Source organism: Chrysoperla carnea, chromosome 2, assembly GCF_905475395.1.
Source record: "Chrysoperla carnea chromosome 2, inChrCarn1.1, whole genome shotgun sequence".
Taxonomy (NCBI): domain Eukaryota; kingdom Metazoa; phylum Arthropoda; class Insecta; order Neuroptera; family Chrysopidae; genus Chrysoperla; species Chrysoperla carnea.
The window spans coordinates 9496841-9521811 of NC_058338.1; the positions used below are offsets into that span (position 1 = coordinate 9496841).

General features: G+C 28.6%; 3 protein-coding genes across 3 annotated transcripts; 2 read left to right on the top strand and 1 right to left on the bottom strand.

Annotated features, from left to right (window-relative positions):
* Positions 1 to 4881: 4881 nt before the first annotated feature.
* LOC123291470 (histone-lysine N-methyltransferase PRDM9-like) lies at positions 4882 to 6403 on the top strand. Its single transcript, XM_044871773.1, has 2 exons — positions 4882 to 5268; positions 6374 to 6403. Exons 1-2 carry the CDS (start codon positions 4882 to 4884, stop codon positions 6401 to 6403), a joined length of 417 nt encoding a protein of 138 aa, XP_044727708.1.
* Positions 6404 to 9596: 3193 nt separating this feature from the next.
* LOC123292422 (prolyl hydroxylase EGLN3) lies at positions 9597 to 21620 on the bottom strand. The gene is made up of 4 exons (XM_044873071.1): positions 20794 to 21620; positions 11281 to 11445; positions 10717 to 10885; positions 9597 to 10037 (listed from the first exon to the last, which is right to left on the bottom strand). Exons 1-4 carry the CDS (start codon positions 21499 to 21501, stop codon positions 10003 to 10005), a joined length of 1077 nt encoding a protein of 358 aa, XP_044729006.1. The 5' UTR covers positions 21502 to 21620; the 3' UTR covers positions 9597 to 10002.
* A 1073-nt stretch (positions 21621 to 22693) lies between these two features.
* Positions 22694 to 24480, top strand: LOC123293690 (trafficking protein particle complex subunit 6b). Its single transcript, XM_044874578.1, has 4 exons — positions 22694 to 22824; positions 22896 to 22957; positions 23560 to 23761; positions 24338 to 24480. The coding sequence occupies exons 1-4, from the start codon at positions 22744 to 22746 to the stop codon at positions 24461 to 24463; spliced, it is 471 nt and encodes a 156-aa protein (XP_044730513.1). The 5' UTR covers positions 22694 to 22743; the 3' UTR covers positions 24464 to 24480.
* The last annotated feature ends 491 nt before the right edge of the window (positions 24481 to 24971 follow it).

Here is a 24971-nt window from a genome sequence, read left to right on the forward strand (position 1 = left end):
AGACACAAGAGTCATTAAAACAGAGTTTAGTTAATGTTGTCAATAGCCTTTTTTTATTCGATTTAGTGTAGCAAGTATAAAATTAATACATATTATTCTTGTTATTGGTAAATTTTGTAATGTTTTTGTTAAACTTGATTTTTATGATTACAAAATTCTTATACTGCTCGTTCGATTCCCCTTTCGCATAGTACAGTCAGTGAGTGTGAGATAGTACATACATATGTATACATTAAGCAAGGTGTATAAGAAAGATTGGGGATTTTGTGTTGGATACAGTAATTATTACTTGATACTGAAGTATCTACTATGCGAAATGGTGAATCGAAATTTTGTTCATACAATTCAAAAATATTTTTTGAATCTCTCAATTAAAATTCGCTATGGACAAATGATTTTCGTTATTAAGGCAGAGCAAAAAATTGAGACGTTGCTTGATGAGGTGACGCTATTGTTATATATGGAGGTCAATGATTCAGTAGCAACGCAGGTTAAATCAACTGAACGCAGCTAAAGCGAACGTTCAGATATAGTTGATCACTATTTCCATTTATTATTATAGTTTCTAAGAATCCATGAATGAGAATGGTGATAAACTGTGTTTCAACTTTAATTTAACCTGCGTGATATAAAAAGACACCGCCTTATTTTTTTAAAAGCACAAATAAAATGTAGAAGGTCTTTCAAATTTTCGGAAAGCTGGTAAAAGATTCACCTTAATATACTGATCAAAATTGTTGAACTTTTAGATCAGTATGTTAAGAAAGATCTTTAACCAAATTTTCATAAAATTTAACCCTTTCGCAATTGGCTTTAAACAAAACATAATTATTTCGTTTTTTTCTCACCAAAACTATACTTAAGCTATATTTAAAAAAAATAATTAGAATCACGTTTTCCTTTTTTTTAATAAAATTGACTAGTTTATAGCTCTTAAATTTTTACCCAAAGTTAAATAAAAATTTTTTACAGGTGTTTGTTATATAATTTTTATTAGAATAATTATTAACTATTGTGTTCGTATCGTATGAAATTCTTATGGGATTTGTATTTTGTTGAAATTGAGATCGTAGTGTTTTTGTAAATAAATATAAAAAACTTAATTAGTAAAACCTTTTTTTTTTATTTTACATAATATGAATTTATTAAATGTATGATGGCTAATTAAGTTTGTTATATAATAGCCAGTATATATATTATATATATATATATAGTTATATAATAGGTTGTAATTATGATTATATATATTTTGTTTTAAATAAAAATTTATATTTGTATATATTTATATAATATTATAATTTAAAAAAATGTATGATTGTATTAAGTAATATCTTCATATTATACTTGAATGAATTTATCTATGAATTAATTTTTATTATCTATCAATTTATTATTAGTTAATTTGAATGATGGATGTTTGTAAAATTAAATTCAATATAATTCATTAATTATATTTGTTAAGCTGGTAAATATTGTAATGTTTAAATATATTTCAAATAAATACCATTTAAATATTTTTTATCATTTGTTTTATTTATTCAATGAGTCTAAATATTATACAGGTTATTCTATAATTGATAGTAGAAGAGTATACTACTAAATTAAGCTTATCAAGACATGAAAAAGCTTTTTTATACATAAGTAAGTATTATATAAGGTAAGTATTAAGTTAATTATACACTTAGCAATTACCTGGGTGTCTGTGTGGATATAACACTTGCCTCTGAAACTCAGGTACACTGGGTCGTATCCTGATGGGGTTAACATTTTTACTTTTAAATTATTCCTGGTGTTAAAAATTTTCCACTTTTTTTATAGTTTAAATTATCATAATCAAGCCATTTTGTACACATTTTTAATATTTTGTAATAAGAAAACATGATTTTAAAGAGGGAGATATATTTATGATTATTTAAATTCCCACCCCCTGACAGTATAGTAATTTATGACATATGTATAACTCGCGTTATTTATAGCAAGAGGGCGAGGTATACATATGTCATAAATTACTATACTGTCAGGGGGTGGGAATTTAAATAATCATAAATATATCTCCCTCTTTAAAATCATGTTTTCTTATTACAAAATATTAAAAATGTGTACAAAATGGCTTGATTATGCTAAAATATAAAACTTTTTAATGGGAGAACATGTCATATAGTTTACCTCACTCATATTTTCCTATTACAAAATATTAAAATTTTTATTTATAAAATTAAAAAATCACACGTTAAGACTAAAATATGAAATTTTGTAACAGGAGAACATGTTATATGTTTTTTTTCCATTTTATAACATATTCGCCAATTACAAAATATTAAAAAAAAATACTTATTTTTGCAGCTCCGCGATCTTAGCACCTCATGTGCGGAATTTCGATTGACCAATTATGCTATCTGAAAGGTCAGAAATTGGTCATAAAAAGTCAGTTGGTCTCATTAATTGGTCAGCATCAGAAAATTTTTTATTAAAGATTGAAAAAACTCCACCTATGCGCGATCGGGAAGCATTCGCTGATAATTGGTCAGCTAATATAAATAATTGGTCAGTTTAAGTTTATATTCAAAAAATAATATAATTTCGAAAAAATTTTCAATTTTTTCAACATTTGTACTAGGAGAACATAAGTGGGAATTAGTAGTTCCTGATAAGGAAAAAGTTGAGTAAGTGTTTTCACCCCGAAAGTCTAAAATTTTATTTTGGCAGAAAGTTATTGGTCTGCCCACTAGAGGTCACACTCACCAAACACGAGTGTGCAGACCACTAACTTTCTGACTTACGAGGTGACAACAATTACCTTCCTATCAGGTACTACTTATTCTGTCCGTCCTTGATGTTCTCCTAGTAGAAATGTGAAAAAAATTGAAGTTTTTGAACGAAAAAAAACTAATTTTTTCATCATTTACTAGGCAAACATGCTGTGGTGGAAATTTGAAAAAAAATGAAAATAAAATTTTTTTTAATATATGTCCCCTCCTAGTTTCGAACCAAGGAACTATTTATTCGAAGCCAGATACGCTAACCATTATACCATTAGGGCTCTGTTATTCGTATTAATAAATAATTATATTCATATTTTCGACTTTCTTAAATTATAACAAAAAGTAAAACTCATTTTCGGAAAATTTTGAGTAGTATTATTACAAAAACAAAATGGCAAACGAAGTTTGAAATACTTACCTATCGTGAAGTTCGAAATACTCACCTATTTTTAACTGAAATAATATTGTATAGCTACAGAGAGATGGGGAAAAATAAAATAAAAACAGGGTTTGAGTTTTCAACTTTATTTAAATAAAATCAAAATACATAAAAACTATTTACGAATTACTTGCACATAATTCCATATAATTAATTTCATCTTAAAAAAATTTTTTTGCATCAACTTTTTTTTTACAAACCAAATACCACACAAAAATAAAATGAAAATCCAAAAAGAATATTACGTATTTAGAATCCAACTTCTTTATCTCACCTATATTTTATAAGAATTTGTTTGTACCTTTACTAAAAAAAAATTAATTAGTTAATTAATAATTTTGTTCTGAAAGGAAAAATGGGATAGAATAAAATAAAACAAAATTTAAAATATATAACGATATTTATTTATTTATATTAATTTGAAAACGTTATCCCGAAAATTGATTTTTTACTATATAAAATAACCATTATTATTCATTCAAATTTTATTAAAAAATGACTGACCAATTATTTATATTAGCTGACCAATTATCAGCGAATGCTTCCCGATCGCGCATAGGTGGAGTTTTTTATTTTTTCTGCGAATGAGGTGCTAAACTTATTAATTGACCTTGAAAAACTGTAATCTTTAATAAAAAATTTTCTGATGCTGACCAATTAATGAGACCAACTGACCTTTTATGACCAATTTCTGACCTTTCAGATGGTATAATTGGTCAATCGAAATTCCGCACATGAGGTGCTAAGATCGCGGAGCTTAGTTTTGCTTGTTGTTTTGTTGTACATGCTAAAATTTATTCATGTTAAATGAAATTTTATAAGATTTTTTAATAGGAGAACATGTTATTTCACAAAAAGAAAAAATTAATTATCTTACTCCCACTTTCCTACCTGTGTCATAAATCACTCTTCTGTCAGGGGGCGGGAATTAAATTAACATAAAATATACCTCGCTCTCTTACTTATCTGTCGCTTTTGGTTCTCATAACAATTATCTAAAAAATTGACTTTATCTCGGCATAATAATTAAGTTACTTTAAAATTAATCAATGGAGCAATGTTAGATACGAACCGAGGTCCTCTGTAACTTGAGGCTACTAGGCTATCCACTACTCCACCTTCGACATATTATACTATCAATAATGTAATTAATATATATACCTTTTACTATTTTTTTTTCAATTAACTTGTTTTCTTAAACTTAATATTTATTTTTCTTTTACTGAAGAATTAGCAAAGAAAGTTGATAAAATTAATTTTAGCCCAGCCAACTTGAGGCTATTTTTCTTCTCACGACAGGATGAACTTATAGCTGTCGGCTATGACATATATTTTACCATTAATATTGCAGTATTGCTTTTAATCGTGTATCGACACCAATATTTCTAAATTACTTACTACTTGACAAAATTATTGTCTTAATATGTCATAATCCTCACGTGACGGGCACCATTAGTTTGACAAACTCGGACGTACACTTTTTCATACACGGAGATTTCTCCTTAGCTCTACCCTCCATAGTGACTTTAAAAATCTTTGAACATAGAAAAAATGGCTAAGAATTCAGTTCATAATGTAAATAATCGTGTATTAATCAACGAAGAAAATATTAAAGTCGAACAAAAATTAAATACAGAAATTATTATTAAAAAAGAAATATTTAACGAAAGTGCAGATTCAATGGAATGTGAACACATTGAAGAAGGAAATTCAACAACGGAACATGAAACAATTAAAAACGAAATACTAGAAGAAAATCAAAGAATCAAACATGAAAAAATATTTATAAAAGAAGAGTTTGTAATGGATAAATATGAAAATATTAAAAGTGAACAATTCAACACTGAATTTATAATTAAAGAAGAAATATTTGATAATGAACAAGTTTACGAACATCAATCAACTTATAACGAAGATAAACAATTTTCATGTGACGAGTGTACCAAAACATTTAGCAGGAAAAGTGTTTTAATTCAGCATAAACAAACGCATACGGGAGAAAAACATTTTTCATGTGACGCTTGTGATAAAACGTTTACCTTTAAACAGAGTTTAATTCGACATCAAGTAATTCATAGTGGAGAAAAACCATTTTCATGTGAAATTTGTAATAAAACGTTTACACAACGAAGTAATTTAAATATTCATCAACGAATTCATACCGGAGAGAAACGATTCTGGTGTAAAATTTGTAATAAAACATTTACACAGAAAAATGATTTAGTTAAACATCAACGAACACATACAGGAGAAAAACCATTTTCATGTGAAATTTGTAATAACACATTTAGTCAGAAATGTAGTTTAAATTTACATAAACTAACTCATACCGGAGAAAAACCGTTTACATGTGAAATTTGTAATAAAGCATTTACAAGGAAAAGTAATTTAGATTTACATAAACGAACACATACAGGAGAAAAACCATTTTCATGTGAAATATGTAATAAAACATGTTCTTTTAAACATGCGTTAATTAAACATAAAAAAACTCATAGCGGAGAAAAACCTTATTCTTGTGAAGCTTGTAATAAAACATTTAGTCAGCAATCTTATTTAAATTTGCATAAAAGAATTCATACCGGAGAAAAACCGTTTACATGTGAAGTTTGTAATAAAGCATTTACTAGGAAAACCAATTTAGATTTACATAAACGAACTCATATAGAAGAAAAACCATTTTCATGTGAAATATGTAATAAAACATGTTCTTTTAAACATGCGTTAATTAAACATAAAAAAACTCATAGCGGAGAAAAACCTTATTCTTGTGAAGCTTGTAATAAAACATTTAGTCAGCAATCTTATTTAAATTTGCATAAAAGAATTCATACCGGAGAAAAACCGTTTACATGTGAAGTTTGTAATAAAGCATTTACTAGGAAAACCAATTTAGATTTACATAAACGAACTCATATAGAAGAAAAACCATTTTCATGTGAAATTTGTAATCAAACATTTTCTTTTAGTCATGCTCTAATTAAACATAAACAAACCCATAGTGGAGAAAAACCTTATTCTTGTAAAGCTTGTGGTAAAACGTTTACGTTTAAACATAGTTTTATTAGGCATCAATTAATTCATACTAGAGAAAAACCTTTTACATGTTAGGCTAGACAATCCTGTCCTTAATTCTGAAATTTTTTCATAAAATTTGACCTTTAATATTTAGCAAAGCCCCAAATCAATGGATATCGAATAGTTTAAATCGAATAAAATTCGATCATTGGTTATATTTATAGAAGTTTGAAAGGAGGTTAGGTTAGAGTGGCTGTCCTAGGGTGGAACACACTTAGACCATAGGGCCCGTTGTGATACCGTTAATGGGTTGGCCCATCCCCGGCCACTACTCCATGAACCATTTGGAGCTGTTTAAGAACAGCAGATGGGCTTTGACGTCGATTGAATTTAGGTCGGAGAGGTCGTCAAAGAGTCCATCTCCATCTCCTCATGACAAGAGCTGGGCAGTGACAGAGAAGATGAGACATTGTATTCTCCTCATCACCACTGTGACAGCTCCTGCAGTAGTCGTGATATATTGCCAGGCCTAAGCGTTCAGCATGCTTGCCGCCCAGCCAGTGTTCTATGATAGCCGCAACAACTTTTCGAACAGAGGCCCTCGGAAGTGATATGAGAACTTCGGAACGCCTGCGATGGTACTCAGACCATATCTGTCTTGTAGTACCACAAGTACGTTCTTCCCTCCATCTAAGATTGGCCTTTTTCAGGATATCCTCTTTCAGGAGTAACTTGCAGTTCGCAAATGGAACTCCCGGGTATTTATTGATGCTTGTGTTCGGCAGCATTGTGCCATTTCTGGCGAGTTCATCGGCTTCACAATATGCTGGAATGTCCTTGTGTCCCGGTACCCATATCAGGTTTACATTCATTTGTTCCGCCAGCTCATTTAAGGACGTACGGCAGTTCTGTGCTACCTTTGACAAAGTTTGAAAGGAAAATTAATTTAAAAGAAAAATTCAAAATTAATATTAAACTTATTTATTTTACAAAATGTTAGAGCAATTAGTAATTCTCTCCTTATTTTTTATTATTCAGTTTATGAAAAATGGCTACCAAAAACAAAAAAATTCTTTACAAACACACCATTTTTCAATATTATTATTTTTAATAAATTTTCGACATTATTATTATTTTTAATTCTCAAAAAATGTAAATAAATAAAATAAATTTAAGAATATCCCTCCCAAGCATCCTTAAATTTATTTTAAATAATTATTTTTTTGACACTGGCTGCTGATACAATATTGATGTTTTTATTTTTTCTTGTTTCAGCAAATAATTTGAAATTTGTTTTTATTAAATAATTAAACTTAAATTAATTAAATAGTTTTCTAAATTATGTACACAAAATAATAAATGTGAACAAAAATTTACAAAGTATAATACAAGACTAACAAAAAACAATTTTGTATTTGTTGAATAATTGAGTTTTTTTTTTTTTTCAATCACAAAATTTTTGGAGATCCTATAATTTTTGAATACGTCGAATTCAAATTAATATAGATATTGGCTGTATTTCCTTAATTTAATTCGTTTAAAAAACATATTTATTTGAATTCGATATCAAATTTTCTCCATTTTAAGATTTTATAAAGCGTTGTTGAGACTAAGGTAGATTACTCATACAGCGCAAGTTTTCCACAGAGGACAATTGGTTGTTGACATCGTGTTCCAATAGAAAAACGAAAATAAACGAGCAGATAATTAATGATTAGCGTTAAATATGCATCTGCTTGCTGTTACTAGAGTCAAAGGAAGTTTAATCCAGGTCTTGTCTTTTCGAACGAGTTTAATAATGCTTTTGAATTTAAAAAATGAGAAATATTAAACTCTAAATATTTAAGAATAGAGACCCTAGCTTTTGATATGTTTGAAGAAAAATGATGTTTTATTTTCTGTAATTTGGTTTCGTCCAAATTTATATATATTTTTCGATTATAGAATAACAATAAACCGAAAATTGACCAGTAGTGACATGAGTGTCCATAATAGTTTTCTCGCAGCAGTAGATAGTAAATTTGATTCGGTACAAACTAGTAATTACACTTGGTGATAAAAAAGCACTATATGAATAAAATCTTACGACAGTGACGGAGATTTTACCTTGTTTAATGTGTAATTAATTTTTTAGTGCGGCAACAATCAGTTGGCTGTCCCCCGTGAAAAACGCCTCTACAAAACAAATAAATTCAAAATTTAAAAACTAATAAAATTTTTTTTAAATAATACTATAAACTGTAAATACGAATGAATTTCAAAAAATTTGTGATCAACTAATGAATATTTTGACCTAAAAACAAAAACTCTGCACTGAATTTGTTTAAAATTTAAATTTTCAAAACAAAATATTTAATTCTTTTTACTGAAAAGATAAAAAATCGTCAATAATTTTGAAATAATTGAAAACGTACGAATTTTCTATTTTATTTTTACATACATTCCTCAATTCAGTCTTTGTTCGAAAAAAAAAACTTAAAGCAATGGATGTTTTTTTACGGGTTCGATTTTTTTAAATTGCCAAAATTTTTACTTGCGATAACCAAAAGTATTAAAATGATTTTTGGGCATACGAATAGAATTGAATAGAACGCAATTTGGAAGTTTAATTTTTTATCCAATCGACAAACTAATATTAAGATGTTATTGTTCGAAGAATTGCATGAGAATGATTAATGTAAAGATGGACGATCTAAATAATGAGAGATCGGTCCAAGAATCGATTCTTTTGAAATAATCGCCCATCCCTAGATTAATAACTTTTTCATTCAGCAATAAAATGGCGAGATATACGACAGAGCATGTGTCAAAATTAATACTACCTCTAACTTTACACTAGTCTGGAATTATTGTGGGGACACGTGGAGTTATTACACCACATAATAACTTCAGGTATAAAAAACTAAAGGAAATTGACGATTTAGAAACCAGTATCCTTCACGTTATTGCTAATATACGATTTGTTAAAAGTTTTACTTCTATATTGCGCATTATCAAACAAAATATTTTTAAAAAATATTGGCATCAAATTTTTTAATTCACACTTTTATTTTTGTATCTCAAGCAAACATCCTATTTGAAATATCTTTTTTCTATAAAAGATTTGAAAATCGTTATGAAGTGAGTATATATATTTTCTTAAAATTAAACTTTTGAAGGTTTATTTTGATAGCTGTGCAGAACTTTGAATTTATGTGAAAATATATTTTTTTTTTCCTATTTACAAAAATACACATAAAAAACGTTTCAAAATTTTGATAAATATACAATTTCTATGGCATTGCCATTTATTATCGTTCTCAAACTATCCTGATTTAATATACACACATAATAATAAAAAAAAATTAAGAGAATTGTTCGAAAAAATTTGGAACAATTCGCGAAAAAAAAAATTGTGACTAAAAGTATTTTTAAAAATTATTGAATTTCAATATTTACTTTCTTTGGATATTATTTACACTTCAGTTTACGAGAAATGTAAATAGTACGCTCAATTTCTGTTAACGTTTACCCTACACCTAGAGGTTAGTTATAAGGTAAACATTATTACCAAATTTTACAAAATCTCAAATCTGCCCGTCTAAAATGATTAAGACAAGATTTACATTTCAAAATAATTTTTTGTGGCATATAAAATGTAAATTTTATCGAATTCAATCTTAATTATTCATTGTTTTTTCTGTTTTGTTTTAAAATAAAAATTGTTTAAAAAGTTTGCGACTATGAAACAATTTTCAAAAAAAAGAACTAAATTATATGTTAAAATAAAAAATTACTAAATTGTCATTTCTCCTTCTCCTTGACTGTTTTATTATTACCTGAAAATAAATACGAAAAATTATTAGCTTTTCAAATACTACTGGGAAATATCTATTCCTACATATTATAAATGTGAAAGTAAGGATGCTTGTTTGTGTGATTGTTACGTTTTCACGCAAAAACTAATGAATGGAATTGTATGAAACTTAACAATAATATAGCTCATACATCAGGATTAAACATGAGCTATAATTTATAAAAATATATTTCTAAAAAAATAATTAAAAAAATTAAATTTAGTTTGACATTTAACTGTGCCATCTATGAGTAACCCTTTGAACAATAAATTTAAGAAATAAAAATGGTAAATTATCTGTGTAAAACAATCTCTATCCCTATTTCGAATGATATGAAAGGTAGATAAGTAAGAGCAAAGGAGGAGAAAGCTATAGCACGGTGGTCTTTACCACTCTTTTCTTTTAAACTCAGCGAAACGGGCGGGTATCAAATGTATGACAATGACTGATCGAACAACGCACAAATAAAACCACTGGATATTTCTTAATTGTATTTTATTTGATTGTAGTAGTCATTCTACAGTAAGCAGCAAAAAAACTTAGTTTCAACCTGGTTAAAACTTAGTTGTAACGTATAGCATGGGTAATGTGCCAATAATTTTTGCATGTAGAGCTGGGAAGGAACTACCTTAATTAAAGAACTAAGTAATACGATACTTACTTATACTATTTTGACGTCTTTTTGAAAATGCTTTTTCTCGTTCGTGTGCATCAAAATACCATAATGTGATTGCATATCTAGTTTTAAACGCAGGTCGTACTTCATGCGGGTTTCTACGATCTGACCAGAAAAACAACAGCCGATCGAATATTGGTTCTATATTTGCTACCTGTAAAATATTATCGTAGTTTAATATTATTTTATTTTTAATACACTAAGTGGTTAAATGAATTTAAAAAAAAGATTTATTTCCGGTGATTTGCAATCAGTTGAGATTATCTCTTTTTTTCACCACCTAAGGAGTTAAATTTCCAGAAATTACGTTCTCAGTGAGCGTCTATATCGCGAAATGAGTCAGTCAATTTCGCTTTCTGAATGTAACCAACTCCTTTAAAAGTACTGTAATTGAATTAGCCATTTTTTAGATTGACAAGATAGATTTTCAATATACTGCTTAAAACGTTAAAGTTGAAACGGAAAATTTATTTGAATAGTGTACATGTATATACTATGTGAGCCAATTTGGAGCGCTACTAATTACTTAAAAAATAATTTTTAACTTACTTTATCACTATCTACAGGAAAGATGCGAAGGATGCCGCCATATCGATCCGCATCCCAATCCTTATTTAGATAATAAATAGCTGTCACACATCTACCATCTTCATTTGGATTATCTATGTGTTTAACGTAGTGTGCTCCAGAACCTGGGTAACATGCTACCATTGCCTGCAACAATAAAAAAATGATTGTGAACGAAAGGATATTATATTTGGCAATGTTTTACGAAAATTTAATAATTTTCAGTTAAAACAAAAGATATAATAACTAACTATAAAATAAGTTGTTTAAATACTCTATATGAACTGAATTTCACTGAGTTTATAAAAATAATTTTAATCAAAAGCTGTTAAAAAAATGAACGTACATTCTACCCTTAAAGGTACATATACATTGTAGATAAGGTTGATCTATTGCTCTAGAGCAAGATCTTTAGGGAATTCTATCTAGAGCGGTAAGTGTTCTAACTAAACTTCTCCACATTTATCGAAATTAACTCTGGGTACACTCTATATTACGCAAAATGAAATTTATATTTTGAATATTAACCCGGTAGAGCACCCGGTATAAGTAATTACTTTTGTGATAGAAGTGATCAAAAGAAGGCCACCCAAGTTGAGTCACGTATTTTATTGATCATTCATAAAATTTCAACGTCTTAATGAAAATAAAATATGCATGAAATGTTTCAATTAAGTACTTATTGCAAAAACTTGTTTGTAAACATTTAAATAATAATTTAAAAAGGTTCAATATTCTTTCTACAATCACCCTCCATCAAATTGTATTAAGGTTGTGGGTCCTTAAGGGGATATATTTTAACAAAATGCATAATACAGCCCACAGAAATGCTCATCTTAATTTGAATAATGTATTAAGGTGGTTGGATCACGCAAGCAAAATATTAAGAAATCTATAAAACTTTAAATATAACTAATTAAAAGCCTAATGGAAACGCTGTTAAAATTTAAAGATATTTTGCCACGCCTAATATGAGATAATTGCAATTACAAGTGAATTTACAAAATTTAAAAAACCCCCGATAAATTTTTCGGATATGGAACCTTAAACTCGCACTTGAGCGTATCTTTCACTTTCCATTAAAGTACCTTTTGCCTTACTTAGAGCCTTATCCAAACTGAACCGATTTTGAGAATTATCGCCTATTTTATAGTTATTCCGGATAGTGTTATACGAAAGTGAGTCGGAACGACCCACGTACAACGTCCTACATAAGCAACGAATAACAACGTATGCTATACTATTTTATACAAGGCGTTTTAAGGGAGTAGTCACGGTTCGATTTAAAATTTCAACAATTAACTTAGTCAATTGTTTTTCTTTAGGATTTATAAATTCGAAGATGTTGATAGTAACAGTTACTAGTCCATCCAGTAAAAATAAATGGGGTTCCTTATTAAAGCACTAGGGTCTCGAGAGCAAAGACCTCAAACTAGTTTGGGATTAAAACGGCGAATCTTTTCACGAGAAAAGTGAATACATATGGCAAGCTAAATCAGAGAAATTTTCGCATGGATTAAATAAATAGTTTTAAAATTTCTTTGATAAACATTTTAGCATTTGACTCATTTTTTCACGATTAAATATTTTTAACTGATAAGAGGATTAAATTTTTTACAAAAAAAAATGAAAATATACAACTTGAATTATTACTTTCCAATCTGGGCAATGGCAATAAATATTTTCTTATGTTTATTTTTATTATACAACACTTAATTATTCGGTCAATGGCCTTGTAATTTACTAGGATAAATATCTATGGTAAATTAATTTGTATGTTTTATTTTTAGATGAAAATGGCGTGAACAAAATGCAAAAACATTTTTCGAATAACTTGAGCTTTTCTTGTCTGAGCCTTTTCTCTCTCAAAAACTTTTCCAAAACAAATTAAAATGCACTAAAAAATAACGATAATATAATGTAGTTAAAATTATTGTTATTTTTGGAGTCGGTGTCAGCAAAGGAAACAACTCTGACAGAAAAATTTGCTACATTAGCTTGGCTGACACCGACTTCAAAAATAACAATAATTTTAACTACATTATATTATCGTTATTTTTTTACTTTTTAGTGCATATTAATTTGTTTTGGAAAAGTTTTTCTTTTTATTAAAAGTTTTTTATTTATTTTGTGATTTTTAGTGAATCTGAAGTACACTAACTAATTTGCCAGTAAAAAAAGAATCATGGAAATCGGTTGGCGTGATATTGAGTTATTCGTTCTCTTGCCGTGCATACTTATTGCAAATTTAAGACTTTTATGATTTTCTCATGGATATCGTTGTCAGAACTGGATCAAAATGAAATGGGACCACACGGAAAGCACTAGCTTCCAAATAGATAAAGAATCATCAAAATTGGTTCACCCAGACGAAATTTCTGAGTTAACAAACATAAAATAAATATAGTGGAATCAATAGCATCCTCCTTTTTTGTTTAAAGTCGGTTAAAAACAATAATAAACTCTTGCTAATAAAAAAATTTCATTCAAAACACTATAAAATAAAAAAAAAAGAAGGTAAATATTTAGTTAAAATATTTGATTTTTGCGTACGTGACTGCTTGCATGACCTCTGGATAATGTGTCAAATAGGATATATCACACATCATATACTCAATTGTGCAAAACTGTTGTACAATTATGACTACTATTAATATTACACACCAGTTAATATCATTATACCATGTATATGAAATATTATACATAGTATATTAAGTTTAGTCCCAAGTTTGTAACGCTTAAAAATATTGATGCTAGGAAAAATTTTTGGTTTACGTGTTCATAAAATCACCTAATTAGTCCATTTCCGTATGTCTGTCTGTCTGTCTGTCGGCTGTCCGTCTGTCATCACGATTTCTCAAAAACGAAATGAGATATCAAGCTGAAATTTTTATAGTGTGCTTAAGACGTAAAAAGTGAGGTCGAGTTCGTAAATGAGTAACATAGGTCAATTGGGTCTTGGGTTCGTAGGACCCATCTTGTAAACCGTTAGAGATAGAACAAATGTAAAAAATGTCCCTTATGAAAAAATAAACAAATTTTTTTTTGAAACATCACTGTTTACCCACGAGGGCGCTAATTTATAGGTGAACATTTTGTAGTATGTATTAATATGGGAATATCAGTTATGTGTGTGTGGCTATTTAAGAGTGGAAATCTTTCTTTATTTACGTGGCGTCAAAAAACAAACGATTGCGTCATCAAAACTGTCTATACATGGTATTTCAACTATTAACTCAGTCAATTGTTTGTTTTCACTTGTAATGTTATTAATACAACAAAGATCAACTTATTCCTACATCAATGAGTACGTGATATAAACATATTGTAAGAATGTCTATTATTTATTATTTAACAACTTTTTTATGGTAAATGATTAAAAATATAAATATTATGTTTTTTTAGATTAGATTATTTTATTTTGAAAGAAAAAAAAAAGTATTTCTTTTTTGTTGCGAATTCTATTAAATTGTTTAATAAATTTTTAGTTATCTCTTAATTTTTTTTTTACAATTTTTTGATAAAAAATGTATTGGTCTATTTTTAAATAAATTCTCACGCGACCTTCATATATAAATAATAGCATATACTTCTTCTCACGTCTACCGTAATTATATAGGCACACGCTAGCGTAGTAATATACAAATTAAAACTAAAGTTAAGGTAGTACGTCCGTGAATCTACTTTTCTGTAGAATATAATAATATTTTTGGTATTTAAAATTATTTTTTGCAGGTTTATTGAATATTATTTTTATTATACCCTCTATATACATGAAATACTAGCAGATATCCGCCCCTTGGGAAATTTCTCCTTTTAAAAACAAAGACTATTACGTTATAGACCTCACTTATCCTCTCTTTTGTTCACAATTTTATGGATTTAAGTTTTGCCCATGATACTCGATGACATTGTAACTTTCTATAGGTCAAATCATTAAATTAGCCTGATTTTTATACTTTGTGGATCAAAATTACCCCGTCCACTAAGTTTCATAAAATTCCCAAAACAAAAATTTTGTTCTTGATTTTCCCGATTTTTTCAAAGGGACCCTTAAAAAAATTGCAAAAAATCGAAAAAATTTTTTCATCTCCAATTTCGATAAAACTCAGTATATAAGGTAATTTTGACCCAAAAAGTACAAAAATCGGGTACATTTGTTGACTGGTCGAATAGTTTTTGAGATACGAGCTAAAATCGATCCAAATATTGTGATATTTCAGAAACTCTGCAACCAAACATAAAATTAACCTGATTTTTATACTTTTTGGATCAAAATTACCCCATCCACCGAGTTTCATCAAATTCCAAAACAAAATTTTTTTTGCGTTTGTGTCGATTTTTTCAAAGGGGTACCCCTTAAAAAATTTGCAAAAAATCGAAAATTTTTTTTAATCTCCAATTTCGATAAAACTCAGTATATAAGGTAGTTTTGACCCAAAAAGTACAAAAATCGGGTGCATTTGATGACTGGTCGAATAGTTTTTGAGATACGGGCTAAAATCGATCAAAATATTGCGATATCTCAGAAACTGCATTGTAACTTGCTAGAAAAATATTTTAGTATAAAAATTCGATAGATTAAATTATGAACTAGATTCATTTCAAATTTCAAAAGAACTCAATATCTTATAGATTAAATTTCTTGGGCCAATTTTTCTCCTCCAAACATACGATACTATAAATAATATTATAATTATTTATAATAATATTTACGAACGTGTGGTGTAAAATAATGCAATTAATATTGTTGACATCTTAATTCATATTTGAACTACATTTTTATAGTCTTGATCTTATTAAATAAAAAAATGTCAAGCTATAAATTAATTAATAAAATTAGTATTAATAACATATATATCATCGCCATTCATCACATTACTTTATTCAAATATGATATTACGAAATTATCAATTGAACGAAACTAGGATATTTGTACATCCCTATATATTATAAATGTGAAAGTAAGGATGCGTGTGTTTGTTTGTTACGCTTTCACGCAAAAAATAGCGAATGGTTTTTAATGAAATTGTACAGCAATATAGCTCATACATCAGAATAACACATGAGCTATAAATTATAAAGTTATAGATATTTAAAAAAAAAACAAAATAAATTAATCTGACATTTACTATTTTAAATTTTTACAGACATCTTTATATTATGGTTCAAAATGGTGATGACAAATGGAGCAGAATGATCATCATTTTGAACCATAAATTAAAAATTTCTGTAAAAATTTAAAATAGTAAATGTCACTTTCATGGCCACCTTTTCTGATATACTCAATGAATTATGACTATTTTACAATTTAAAAATTTGAAAACTGTGCATATCTTTGATCTGCGTAAAATAATCCCTTCAAGTGTTATGGAAGGGGGATAAGTAAAATCAAGAGAGGTGGAGGTTATATGGCGATGGTTTTTACTTTTAAGTCCAGTGAAGCGGGTGGATATCAAGCTAGTCTAGATATATAAAAGAAGAAACTGACTGACTGACTGATTGATCAACGTACAGCTGAAGGCGCTCGATCTAGAAGCATGCAATTTTGCACAAACCTTCCTTAAATAACGTATATGGGCACTAAAAAAGGGTTTTTTGGAAATTCATCCTCTAAGGGGTTAAAATGATGGGTTAAAAGTTTGAATTAAGTCAGAAATGTAAAAAATAATGTAAGAGCTCTACTGTATCATTTTTTTATGAAAATTCATTCAAGGGAATAAAATAAGAGTTCGGATTGCAGTTTTTAAATTATCTTGTCGACGGCAGACAAACGGAAAACCGGAAATGGTGATTTTATGAATATCTGTACCAAAAGTTTTTCGTATCAATATTTTTAAGCGTTATAAATTTAGGACTAAACTTAGTATACCTTGATATATATTCCGTTTATCCAGGGTATAAAAATGGAATTCATTAAATGATTATTAAATGAATTTAAATTTATAATAATATTTATAAATTATTACCAAATTTGTTTTAAATTTTGAATACCTGTAAATGTATATATTTTTAAATAATAATTATAAATTATTTTATAATTTATTTTAAATAATAATGCTGATGTAATATTTTGAAAATGAAAAACCAAGCTATTAACTAAACCACAAATACATAGTATAGGTTTTCCCAGATCTTAAAACAACATAATTTCAATTGTTTCAGTTTCTTTTAAACTCAGAAAGTAATTTCATTTAAAACAAGTGAAAACAAACAATTAACTGAATTGATTGTTGAAATACCATGTATAGAAAGTGTTGAATGGCAGTGCTTGTGTTATTTTTAATAAATTAGAAAATTTTTAAAAACCAACATAATTAGGACGCGCGTTTGTTTGCCTAGATATATCAAAACAAACAAATTAAAGATGCTTTGAACATAAACAAAGATTACTTTATGAAGAATAGTCTAGGTTAGGTTAGGTTAGAGTGGCAGTCCTGGAGTAGGACACACTTAGACCAAAGGATCCGTTGTGATACCGAAAAGGGGTTGCTCCATCCCCGGCCACTACTCCATGAAACATTTGCAGCTGTTTAAGAACAGTAGGAGAGCTTTGACGTCGACGGACTACAGGTTGGAGAGGTCGTCAAAGAGAGGCTGGCTCAAGTAAGTCCATTTCCTCATGACAAGGGCTGAGCAGTGACAGAAAAGATAAGACATTGTCTCCCCCTTCTCACCACCGTGACAGCTCCTGCAGAAGGCGTGATACACTGGCAGGCCCAGGCGTTCAACATGCCTGCCGCCCAACCAAGAATAGTATAATCCAGAAGTAAATTGCACAATTTACTGCTTGCAATTCCTATGTGCACAGATAGGCAATATTAGAGAGTGTGCGTTGAAGCACTGGCAGATTTAATGCACTAATACAACTACTATCTAGAGAAGTACATTTTATCTTTTTCTAAAATAATTCGTCCTCTCTCACTCCGGTAGAAATACCATAGAAAGAAAATCTTCAACTTGATGGGTTTAACCATTTTTCAATGATGGTCACTCATAGGAAAACTATAAGGTTATTACTTTTGGAGAAGCCATTCTTAAAGTTCGTAATTAGGGAAAACATGAGAGTATCAGAATCAAGAAATCTAGAAAAAAAACTCATTTGTCCGGTGCGGTCTTACTAATTTGTATACCTAGATTAAAGGCGCAGTAATGTTGATAATATTAATAAGAAAGCATAAATTTTGTTATCGACTTCTCACCAATAAGTAATTAACAACAACAATTATTATTATTGATAAACAATTCTAACATTATTCGACGTAAATAATGCATATACATTTTTGATATTCTAATTCATTCTGTCTGTTAAATTACATATTTATCTATATACAGAGTAACTTTAATCGTCATCAGAATCCAAAAAATTTAACTTTGCTTTATCACATCCAAAATTTATCCAATTTTGATAAACTAAGAATTTACTCCTAATAAATTTGGATCATAATTTTCAATATGTGATCAAAATTATCCCAGATCTAATAGGTTTTAAGGGTGTGGAGTCTTGGTTTCGGAATTAAGCACATAAGTGATAGCTAGCGAAAAATTGACACCACAGCTAAAATGAATGACCCAAAATTAGTGGGTTTCAAAAAAAATTCCAATAAGATCGGATGAAATTTGCTTGTGTTTTTAAAAAAATAGAATTTTTTAACTTTATGACGTCATCAGAATCCAAAAAATTTAATTTTGCTTTATCATATGCAAATTTTATCCGATTTTGATAAACCAAGTATGAAATCCTACTAAATTTGGGTCATACTTTTCAAATTTGTGATAAAAATAAGCCTAGCTTTAATATTTCTCAAGACTGTGGAGACCCGGTACTGGAATTGAGCACATTAGTGATAGTTAGAAAAAAATTGACATCACAGCTAAAATGAATGACCCAAAATTAGTGGGTTTCAAAAAAAAATTTCAATAAGATCGGTTCAAGTTTGACTGTGTTATCAAAAAAATTGAATTTTTTAACTTTATGACGTCATCAGAATCCAAAAAAATTAATTTTGCTCTATCACATTCAAATTTTATCCAATTTTGATAAACCAAGTATGTAATCCTACTAAATTTGGGTCATACTTTTCAAATTTGTGATCAAAATAAACCTAGCTTTAATATTTCTCAAGACTGTGGAGACCCGGTACTGGAATTGAGCACATTAGTGATAGCTAGCAAAAAATTGACATCATAGCTAAAATGAATGACCCAAAATTAGTGGGTTTCAAAAGAAATTCCTATAAGATCGGATCAAATTTGCCTGTATTATCAAAACCGAATTTTTTTACTTAATGACGTCATCAGAATCCAAAAAATTTAATTTTGCTCTATCACATCCAAATTTTATCCAATTTTGATAAACCAAGTATATAATCCTACTAAATTTGGGTCATATTTTTCAAATTTTATATGGTATGAGTGTAAAGGCGGCAAATATTAGATCGAGCACTGATTAACGCAAGTATACGTAATAAAAAATTTTGAGCCTTTAAATCAAATATTGTTGTTAAGCTCATACATCCTTAATAGAAATAATTAAAGAAATATTTACTAATTTTGTAACATTTTCTATTAAAATCCGAATACATATTCATTTTCTAATTTAAATTCTAAAATCACCCTAAAATAATCACCTCTAATATTTATGATAATTTCATACCTACATATGTTTAAATTAAAAAAATGGCGGGAAAAATATTTTTTCTTAAATTATAATTTTTCTTTAAAAGTGATTAATTTATATGAAATTCAATCAAAATCAATAATATATCGTTAAAATAAAAGCTCATTAATCCTAACAAAGCTCTATTACAAAAAATATTAGTCAATTGAGAACAATTTTACCTTTTTTATTTCATTTTTATTTATAAATATTATCGAAGATAATAAATAAGAACTCTAGGATATATCGAAATAAATTTCGATTTTTCCCCCAATTTCCTAGATCAGTTTTTTGTATTTTTAAAATACGTATTTTCGACTACCAAGTAGTCATCATCAGTAAGATTTAGCTAGTCGTGATTACTCTTATTATGAATGTTACTCTTTGCTATTTTGGTGGCGGACTGCACTACAAATACTTAAAAAGCAAAATACTGACCTAGGGAAATTTCGACGAACAAAAAAGTTTTGTTAAATTATTTTCAAATCTATTTTATTTTTCGTCATTTCTGAATATTTTATCAGTCTTCAAAAGGCTTATCTAAGCATAATATGTGAATTAATGCATAACATTTTTTCTGTATTTGAATTACTCATGACCAAAACTTAAATTACTCCCCAAAAAATTCAAAAAATGGTATCCATATTAGGTAATTAAGTTACCTCATCCTTTAAAACCGAAATAAATACCGGTTTATACATGTATTAACAAAGATTTATGTTAAAATCGGTTCAAAACAACACTCAAGAATGTTACGTAAAATTAAACAAGTTGTAACAAGTTTATCGCCTCGTGGAAATCAAAATGAATAAAAATAATAAAAAAATTTACGGTACCTTTGTTCGATCATTAATCGTATATTTGGATAAAGCACCCGTGGACATTTTATTCGCTCGTTTGACAACAGCATCAACTTCACGTATCAACCGTCCAATATTGACACAATCACGCTCGTTTCCATCAATCCATGTAATTTGATCGCCTCGTATTGTTTTATGATCACTAATTCCAGTACTTGATACCAATTGTCCATCTTTAAATACACCACTTTTGTACATACCAAATACCTCATTTAATACCAATTGACCACGTTCGGCCCCTAAAAAATTATCCACAACACATACACCAAATGTTTCTAAATCATGGATCACATTTTGACAGATATCTTCAATCCAATGATCCGTGTTCCGTTCTTCACGTCGTATTGAAGTTTGCACTATATTTTCTTGGACCGTATTATCATCGATTCCCAAAACATTTGTAGGCATTGTGGTTTCCGTTTTATTTGCTCGATAATCTAAATTCGGTGATAACACTTGTGTTTGTGTGTTCAATATTTCATTTTCGGATGAGCCCTCGTATGTTATTGTCGTATCTGTATTTGTCAGACCATGCTGCTTTTGAGTTTGACGACAATTCGGTTTATGTCGTTTCCAATCAAGTCGTTGATGTTCTTTGGAACAATAATATTCTTTTTGACAACGGGCACACCGTAATATTTGGCCACCTATTCTACATACAGCACATTCAAAGACTGAATTCATTTTCAAATGTTTCGAACGTTTTTAGTTGCGAAGTTGTGAAGGCCAGAAATATTTGACATTACTTCTTTCATTTAACGCATTTAACATAATTATACGGAAGCCTGAATGTCTCAATAACTTTTTTTTAAAAGTGTCCACCCACAAATATGAAACCAACTATTTCACTTTGAACAAGTGCACTTGTGACTTTTGGGGCATTATGGAAACAAACCTTTTTGAAAATGTCAGTCGGTAATGACTATTCTTTAATTAGCCAGTACCGAAACCATGAAGGTTATAAAGAAGGAGAACGATCGCTACGTGTTAAAGCATTAGCGTGTCTGTCCCTGAAAATTTGTAGAATTTATAGTTCATTTTTCAGCCACCAGCCGCGCTGTCATCAAGAAGTAGTATCTGCGAAGTTAGTTAGTTGCATAATGTACAAATTGATATATCATTTCAAATTAGCGCACAACAGCCCGCTTTTATTGAAACTACTTAGTGGTCGCAGCGCCTCACTTATTTTATCCATATTTCGGGGACAATGTTTTCTATAGCGATCGTTCTCCTTCTTATAACCTTCATGACCGAAACTGTCTAGAATTATTAATTATTGTATGTCCGGATTTAATGATAATAATTAAATTTAATGATAATGTTTATAATTTGTCTTACGTAGTTAGTTAAAAATTTTTATTAATATTATTAAAAAAATATAATGCTTTAATTAGCCTTTTTCTTCAGAAGATTAAAAAAAGATCCGATAGATAGCAGGAAATACAAATATAGGAAATTTGTGGGTAGACACTTTAAAAAAAAAGCTACTGACACATTTAGGCTTCCGTAATTACTATCTCACTTTATCTGATGCGCATGCGTTTAATGCGTCGTTCTTATTTTTGTTATATAAAAAATAGGAACTACGTCTTAAATATTTACGTTTTTCTTACAATTTAAATATAATTGTGTATTATTTAACAAAATATCCATGAAATAAAGTCCTTCTTATTTACTTAAGCCTTGTTCCCTTTTGTAGATTAATCCTTATAAAACTTTCCAGGTTTAGATAAACTGGTTTATATATTTCTAGTACAATGGAATAGCGTTTCTAATAAATCATTTTTCTAACTAGAGTAGAATTTATGCCAAATTTCAGATTAGATTTAAATTTATATTCAAAATTTGGGATATTTATAAATTAGTGTGAGGGAGCCCCTAACATTTTTAGGTTAAATTTGACAGCTGTCAAATGTGCCATAAAAAATGGCTGATGAATGTATATTTGAATTTTTACATTCCGAAATTGTAAATTTTGTTGTAAATAAAGATGAAAATGATAAAAAAGTTTGTACATTAAATGTCATGAAATTGATTACAATGTAAATTAATTAAAAAATATATTAATTTTTTTTAAGGATGGTGATTTATCGAAATTAGAATATATGGGTTTTTCAATGGGATTTCGATTAATTGAAAGGTATGAAATTTATTTATCGAATTATGAAACAATTAAATGCATTCTTGTTAGATTCTGTGGATCACAAGAAACCAATTTCATACTTATATTTACTTCCTCAATAGGGAATATTCATGAAATTTAAATTTGGTGACATCATAGTACGGGCTTGTCAAATTTTTGACGTACTGTACATTTTATATGGTATTTCACTAAATGATACTATTCTACGGCTTTTTATTAGAAAACTTAATAATAACGAGTGTAAATTCTGTGTTGTAAATTCATTTTTTTAATTATACATTGAACTGTCAAAAATTGACAGATCACGTACTTATACGTCATCAACAGAGAGCGTCAAAAAACTGCGTTTAAATATCTCAAAATTATAATGTATTTTAAATATTTTTTTACACCTAAATACAGCATTTTTAAGTAGTATTTATATTTTTTACTTTATTATAACGGTGTAAACAATGAATTAAAAAAATTAATAAAATACATGAATGTTCCCTATTGTAAATAGGTTCGCTTCAGGAAACGGAAACTGAAATTAAATAGCTCTACTTGTCTTGTAATTTACAAATTTTTGTCCCAAAATAATAAAAATGGTACATTTACAGATTAGTGAGGGAACGACGTCGATTTGAAGAAGAATTGGATGTTATAAAATTTATTTGCACTGATTTTTGGTCGTCAATTTATAAAAAACAAATGGATACGTTGCGAACAAATTATTGTGGGGTTTATATTTTACATGATAATTCATTCCGATTCTTAAATAAAATGTCCACTGGTAAACAGTATTTAGAAATGGCACCAAAGGTAAATATTTGTATCTAATTTATATTCGATTTGTGCTCAATTTCATATATCACAGGCAACCAAAATGGAACTACAATAACAAAAGAGTTGATGTAGGACGAGTTTTGGTTCAGTAGGTGCATGTACCCAGTCGACGCTATTTTAGCTTTTTCCCGCTTCCTGATTCAAATGTTGTAAAAACATGAATACGTTTGTGTGAAAAATAGTTCCTGACAATTAATAAATAATTAATGATTAATGAACTTTTACCGCCTCAGATTTTTTCAATTTTTAATATGTAAACAAAACATTGACCAATTTTGACAGCTCAAATGGAATAGTGAAGGCGCTGAGTGTCTACAAAAAGATTCCTAAACTAGAACAAATTCGCAATATAAATATGTGGGATTTTCTTTCGCTAAGGGCTCGCTATCGACTTATAAATTAATAATGGGCCGGAAAAATGATGAAACTTAATTCTTAGAATCGTGCTAGTTTCTTTGCTCTACTTGTATCTACATTATGATATATGAAATTGATCACTTTGGCCCTCAAAAAACGGTAAAAAACTTATCTGATTTATTTTATATTTTCCAGTATGTTGCATTTACTTGTGGAATAATTCGTGGTGTTCTAGCAAATTTAGGTTATTCTAGTATTGTTACGGCTGGAGTTGAAACAATGCCTTCATGTAAATTTCATATTCAAATTCACAGATCATAAATTTTATTTAAAAATTGATTCGTTATTTTTTATTTATAAATAAAGTAAACGTTTATATAACTTCTTTTTTTTAACCTTTGTCTCCAAATTCCTTACATTCTACGACAGTGGTCAGTGGATCTATTGGGCTAATCATAATATTTGTATTGATTTATTTGCCTCCCATAAAATAATGTTAACAACCTAATTTTTGAGAAAAATAAGCAATCCTTTTTAAATTTAATTAAAAAACGACTTTCAAATCATTTCAACCAAGCAACTTTGGCTAAATCGATTTATTGAAAGCAGGTCTGGGTTTAAAAATTTTCCAACTATAGGAAGTTGCAAAAATTCCCGTCTCTTCTAAAAACTTCTTCAATAGTTTAATAAATTTGGGACGAAAAGTTTTTCAATCAATAAAATTGCATCTTCCTGAGATTGAGGATTTTCGATGTAGAAACTTATCAAATATTCAATTAATAAATCGATCATTGCTTCGATTCAGGCATTTTCCACTTAAATAGTATGT

What these genes read in the sequence shown, in the direction of transcription:
- LOC123293690 (XM_044874578.1), top strand. Translation starts at nt 22,744, where the DNA reads ATGGCTGATGAATGTATATTTGAATTTTTACATTCCGAAATTGTAAAT. An exon ending in AAGATGAAAATGATAAAAAA is followed by an intron (nt 22,825 to 22,895) that starts GTTTGTACATTA and finishes ATTTTTTTTAAG; the next exon opens with GATGGTGATTTATCGAAATT. An exon ending in ATTTAGAAATGGCACCAAAG is followed by an intron (nt 23,762 to 24,337) that starts GTAAATATTTGT and finishes TATATTTTCCAG; the next exon opens with TATGTTGCATTTACTTGTGG.
- LOC123291470 (XM_044871773.1), top strand. Translation starts at nt 4,882, where the DNA reads ATGGAATGTGAACACATTGAAGAAGGAAATTCAACAACGGAACATGAA. An exon ending in AGAGTTTAATTCGACATCAA is followed by an intron (nt 5,269 to 6,373) that starts GTAATTCATAGT and finishes TTTAATATTTAG; the next exon opens with CAAAGCCCCAAATCAATGGA.
- LOC123292422 (XM_044873071.1), bottom strand. Translation starts at nt 21,501, where the DNA reads ATGAATTCAGTCTTTGAATGTGCTGTATGTAGAATAGGTGGCCAAATA. An exon ending in CGATTAATGATCGAACAAAG is followed by an intron (nt 11,446 to 20,793) that starts GTACCGTAAATT and finishes TTATTGTTGCAG; the next exon opens with GCAATGGTAGCATGTTACCC. An exon ending in TTCCTGTAGATAGTGATAAA is followed by an intron (nt 10,886 to 11,280) that starts GTAAGTTAAAAA and finishes AATATTTTACAG; the next exon opens with GTAGCAAATATAGAACCAAT.